The sequence below is a fragment of the Enhydra lutris genome, unplaced genomic scaffold (assembly GCF_002288905.1).
Source record: "Enhydra lutris kenyoni isolate GAN:26980312 unplaced genomic scaffold, ASM228890v2 scaffoldscaffold19, whole genome shotgun sequence".
In the NCBI taxonomy this organism is placed as follows: Eukaryota; Metazoa; Chordata; class Mammalia; order Carnivora; family Mustelidae; genus Enhydra; species Enhydra lutris.
In genome coordinates, this window is record NW_019154103.1 from 4,390,012 (window position 1) to 4,395,905 (window position 5,894).

The following is a 5,894-nucleotide window of genomic DNA, read 5'->3' on the forward strand; positions in this document are numbered from 1 at the left end:
CTTTGTGAGATTCTTCTACAACAGGTCTTTGGAACACTGTAGACTGCAATGGCTTATAGCAAAAGGAAAAAAAAAGAAAAAAAGGTCTTTGGCACTATAATGATGGAGTGCCAAGAAGCATGTGTTTCTCCTTAGGTATAGGTATTTGTATGTGCCCAGTACTTTCTGGAAGCATGACAGATAGGATTCAACGAACACCAAGATGAAGGAATCTTTGTATGATAACCCCTTTAGAGAGAAAAATAGCTTACCTTCACATAAACTTTAAAAAATTATTGACTATTCCATTTAAATATGCCCTAGTTTTATATAATCTTTAATTAAACACACCAAGTCACAGTAACTTCCCCTTATTCATATAAGAAAATAAAATTTATTTTTATTAGTAGGTATGCTGCACTCTTGGGCAAGCACAACATATTAATACTTCCATTCTACTGAAAATATTTTTTTAGGTGCATATTTTAAAATATTTCAGCTCTGATACATCCGGGCAACACAGCATTTCCCTACTATAGAATTAGGTCAAAAGAAAATGGAAGTATTTTGATGTTAAAATTAGGACTTTTCTTGAAGGATGAGGCACCCTAAGGTGTACAGGGAGAAATACATTAGTAGGACATGAAAAACAGTTCTACAGTAAAAGAAAATACAGAGACACAATATTTATAGTGGTAGAACTTTGGTAAGTCTCAAATCCCTCACATTTTCACTAATACAAAACACATGAGTTCATTAGGTTGACAAACCCACAACTCCCAGAAGTGAAAAGTTAATCAATTTATTATTTTAAAGACATATTAATCAATTTTCAAGTATGCTAGGAATGTAGACAAACACATACTTTTAAGGTTATTTTATAGAAGTAAAGAATTAGCAAAAACTGGAAGATTATTCACGGACATCTGTTAATGGCTATGTATATATGGTACTTTATTATAGAGACCAGACAGAGGAATGAGCACATATCATTTGGGATGTCAATTTCTAGTAAATTGTAGTAATCTCTCACCTTGCTCTTTCTTAAAATCTTTCTCTGACATGGCCACAGGTAAAAGCAGCTCTCCAACAGGTGGCTGAATATTAACATTGAAGCAATCGTCCTTGGTACTAAGAGAAAAACATATCAAAGCTGACAAAATCCTTAAAAAACATTCTCTTTAATACTATGCAGTTAAATGTAATTAAAGCATATGTCAGCATATATAGTATAAGATCTTGGCTTAACTATAGCACAGCTAAAAAGACTTGAAAAATTTTTCAACACTATTTGCTGAGAAATACATCTGTTATGTCAATTGGAAGACAATTTTTTAAAGAAATATGTAGTTATAGTAAATAATACCACTTGATGATGTAGAACTTTTAAAAATAGATAAGCATCAAGGCTACACATACCCGTTACTACCAAAGGAATGCTTCATGCAGCTTAGAAAGAAGTAGTATTTTCTCTTTACTGTGTATGTTTAAAGTGTAGAAAATGGAGTGCTGTAGTCTTAGATGTTAAGATCTCCATTTAAAAATATTAGTTTTTAGGGGTGCCTGGGTGGCTCAGAGTTAAGTGTCTGCCTTTGGCTCAGGTCTTGATGCCAGGGTCCTGAGATCAAGCCCCGTGTCAGGCTCTCTGCTCAGCGGGGAGTCTGCTTCTCCCTCTACTGCTCCTCCTGCTTGTGCTCTCTGTCAAATAAATAAAATCTTAAAAAAAATTAGTTTTTAGTAAAAATAAATGTAGAAAATAAAATGTAGTGACCATACTGTGCTTAGATATACGCTAATAAAGCAATACCTCACCTGCAAACTTGTTTTAAAACAAAAACTCTCATTTTTTAGTAGTGTTTTTCATTAGCATTATTGATCAACATGTGGTAAAAGTTATTATTTCAAATGACAGGATATGAAGGATTTAGGAAAGGCAACTTTCTACCCATATCAGATAGAATAATAATACTGAGTACACTGATTTTAATTTTAGGACAGATACTAATCTCTAAAAAATTATTAAACTTTCTTTAAAATTTTTTTAGGTTACATATTTCTTTCTTTTTTTTTTTTAAAGATTTTATTTATTTATTTGACAGAGAGAGATCACAACTAGGCAGAGAGGCAGGCAGAGAGAGAAGGGGAAGCAGGCTCCCCACTGAGCAGAGAGCCCGATGCGGGGCTCGATCTCAGGACTCTGGGATCACGACCTGAGCTGAAGGCAGAAGCTTTAACCCACTGAGCCGCCCCAGGTTACATATTTCAAGTTAAGTTGATGAGTGTATCAGTGAGGAATACGTTTGGCCGCAAATAAGCAGAAAATCCAACTAAGACTAAGACACTTATTGTTTAGTATACAACAAATCCTGGAGTTACCAAAGGCTGATTCAGTGGCTTAAAGATGCTACTGGGGACCCAGGTTTCTCTAGCTTTCAAGTCCAGCTCCCTAGTGTGTTGGTTTTCATTCTCATGATTGCCAGATGGCTGCCTCATCTCTAGGTAGCACTTTTACATTCCGTTGAAGAAGATACAGTGATAATGGAAGAGTAGTGAATAAGTGAGCCAACCACAATTATTCCTTTTTATCAGGAAAGATTCTATCCCCAAAAGTACTTCTACTTTCATGTTAGAACTGCATTCCATGGTCAGTGGGAAGGTGGACAGGGAGATGGGGACTGTGGATAAAAAAAATAACAAACATGAGGTTAAAAAAACCTTTATGAAAAGAAAAAAATAAAATCCGTATTTATGCTATATAGAATGTATTTTTATAAGCTGCCTTTTATTTACTCATTTAAGATTTTATTTATTTGACAGAGAGAGAGAGATCACAAGCAGGCAGAGAAGCAGGCAGAGAGAGAGGGGGAAGCAGGCTCCCCACCAAGCAGACAGCCTGATGCGGGACTCGATCCCAGGACCCTGAGATCATGACCTGAGCTGAAGGCAGAGGCCTTAACTCACTGAGCCACCCAGGCACCCCTACCTTTTATTTTTTGACGGAACAAGGCAAAGACCAGCCAAACATACATACATACATACATACATACATACATACATACATACATACATAAATAAATAAATGTATGTATGTTTTGAATCATTCACCTGTGGACTGTCAAAGGCAAACCCACAAATCCAATTTATTTATTAATTCAATATACATTTACTGAATACAAACCAAATCCCATGTACTTTGCAAGTACCTGGGGATAGATTTAAAGACAAGTGAGACTGACCCTAAAGGTTTAAAAGTCAGTGAGAGAGGAAGAGTTCAATTAGGTTTATAACATGGTAAATGCTACATTAGAGATATGTGGAGAGTATTATAGTCCGCAGAAGAGGGATTGATTAATTCTGCAGTGAGGTAGAGATGAGCTTCCAACAGGATGGAGAGGGGCATTCCAGGTATTCTAGACCTCTATTTTGGGAATGGTGAGCAGGGTGGTATGTTAGCAGATGAGGCTGGGAGCACTCTGTAAAGAATACCATCTTCATTTGTGACCCTTCACCCTTCTTTTCGCAGGGCAGTCTCAGTTTGTGGTTGTTGTCATGAAATCCTGTTCAGTTAATGTCTCCCTTCACTCTCTAACATGTCCTGATGTGTATGACCAAGTGTATGATTACTTCATGCATATAACTAAGACAAAAGTGTTTCAATGTTTCTTTAACAAACAAGGAAAACTACCAGAGACTTTTCACATTGTTATTAAATAAATGATCCTATTGTATTTCAGAAACTCTAGTGGCAGCATGTAAGATGCAGGAGAGGAGAAACCCAAAGCAGTAGATTAGTTAGGAATCTAATTTAATAGTTTAGGCAGGGGTTTTTACATTGTGTGTTTTACTTTAGTAATTCTTAACAATGATCCTAAGAGGCAGCCTCTGTTACCTCCCAACTTATTGATGAGAAGTTAAATACCACATCCAAGGTGACACAGCTAGCAAGTGGCAGTACTGGGATCTGAACTCAGGTCTATCCTACTCCAGAATCTGCTATATGATGCTGCTTTAGATCTACTTTTTTTACTCTGCTATATAGGGCTGCACTCCTAGGGTGGGCAGCACTGAGAATAGGGTAAATTGGGGTATTTTAGAATTAAAAGGGACAGATATGGTGATGGATGAGACCACACCTGATATAGTGGAAAGCTAAGTCATATTGGAAGAAATAATTAAAGGCTGATGGAGTAAATGGATAGGGACACACACACACAAATAAAATTTATATATATATCATTTATATATAATATATATAAATATATAATATATATGAGATATATGGCATATATAATATATAAAAATATATTTATACATGTAGGGAGGACATGGTAGAAATATTTCACTAATAGAGGAATACAATTAAAATGTGACCACTGGGTGAAATTATATTACACTATCATTACCTGTATTTTCTTTTTAATTACAGATGAAATGATTCCTTTCCAACAGTCCTGAAGGATACCATTTGTGCTATTGATTAAAGGTAGCTGTATAGGGGCTCTTGGGTGGCTCAGTCAGTTAAACGTCTGTCTTCAGCTCAAGTCATGATCCCAGGGTCCTCTGGGCTCCCTACTCAGCAGGGAGTCTGCTTCTTCCTCTTGCCCTGCCTCCTCCCCACAACGCTGCTCATGATCTCTCGATTTCTGTCTCTCTCAAATAAATAAATAAAATCTTAAACACACACGTGTACACACACACACATGCACACAGACACGTAGCTGTACAGCTCTGGTTTCCAGAGGGGAGGAGGGTGGGAGAACAAGGAAAGAAGGGAAACATTTGCCTTCTAAAGCATATATGAAAATCTAGGTTGGTAAGCAGCAGGTTTAATTTTGGAGGGAAAAAGTGATCCTGAAATTTTCCCATAGCAATCTGCAATATATATATGACTCAACTTGACTAGGTATGCTTTGGTTCTGTTGCTTTTGGCTAATGATATTTTATTTTCTGTAGCTGGTAAAATGGTTAATGTTATGTATGAAATGTATGAAAAACTATGAAAAGAAGTTCATCCAAAACAGGTCTTATGTGGCAAATGTAAATAAAGCTGGAACACTGTTTTAGCAGATACTATTTGCTGCTTATTCAGCAGATACTACTTGTTGATACTACCTGACATAACTTTGACTTTGTTCAGGTAGACAATGTGTTCCCCTGAAACACTGTATCTCTTAGCCTCTCTCGTGACTAGGAGTGATCAAGTAACCCAGTTACAACCAATGAAACATAAACAGAAGTCTGGGGAGATTTCTGAGAAAGTTTGGCTTTTCTAACATAGACATGGTTCCCCTCCATGTCACTTTGTTTCCTCCTTTTTTTTAGTCTGGAATGCAGATAGAAGCCTGAGAGTAGAGCAGCCATATTGTAACTGTGAGGACTGGCAGGAACATGCTAATGAAATAAGCATATAGGGGGAAAACAAACCAACCAACAACAAAAAACAAACAGACAAAAAACAACCCACTGGAAAGACCCAGGAGGCATTGTGTGGCTACTTGAGCATCTCTAACTGCTGACCTCTGTTCTTGTACTAGTAGAATAATAAACCCCATTTGGTTAAGAAACTCTCATTTGGGTTTCTGTTACACACAAGTGAATGCAAAATCTAACTAATATAATTAACATTTAACATACTTCATAAGCCAGTTTGGTGGAATGCTCCCTCTTTATTTTGAGGAAACTTTACTTTCATTTATATTTTTATTAGTGTTCATTTATATTAGTGGTCTAGAATGTCCTCCATAGTTTTTTTTTTTTTTTAAGATTTTATTTATTTATTTGTCAGAGAGAGAGAGGGAGAGAGAGCAAGCACAGGCAGACAGAATGGCAGGCAGAGGCAGAGGGAGAAGCAGGCTCCCTGATGAGCAAGGAGCCCGATGTGGGACTCGATCCCAGGACGCTGGGATCATGACCTG

General features: G+C 36.9%; 1 protein-coding gene across 1 annotated transcript in view; it reads right to left on the bottom strand.

Moving 5' to 3' along the window:
• LOC111148283 (adaptor related protein complex 3 beta 1 subunit) overlaps positions 1–5,894 on the bottom strand; it is a 278,207-nt gene that overhangs the window by 16,910 nt on the left and 255,403 nt on the right. The window contains exon 25 of the mRNA XM_022504764.1: positions 1,013–1,110. Coding sequence (XP_022360472.1) covers positions 1,013–1,110 — 98 coding nt within the window. The remainder of the gene's footprint in view (positions 1–1,012; positions 1,111–5,894) is intronic.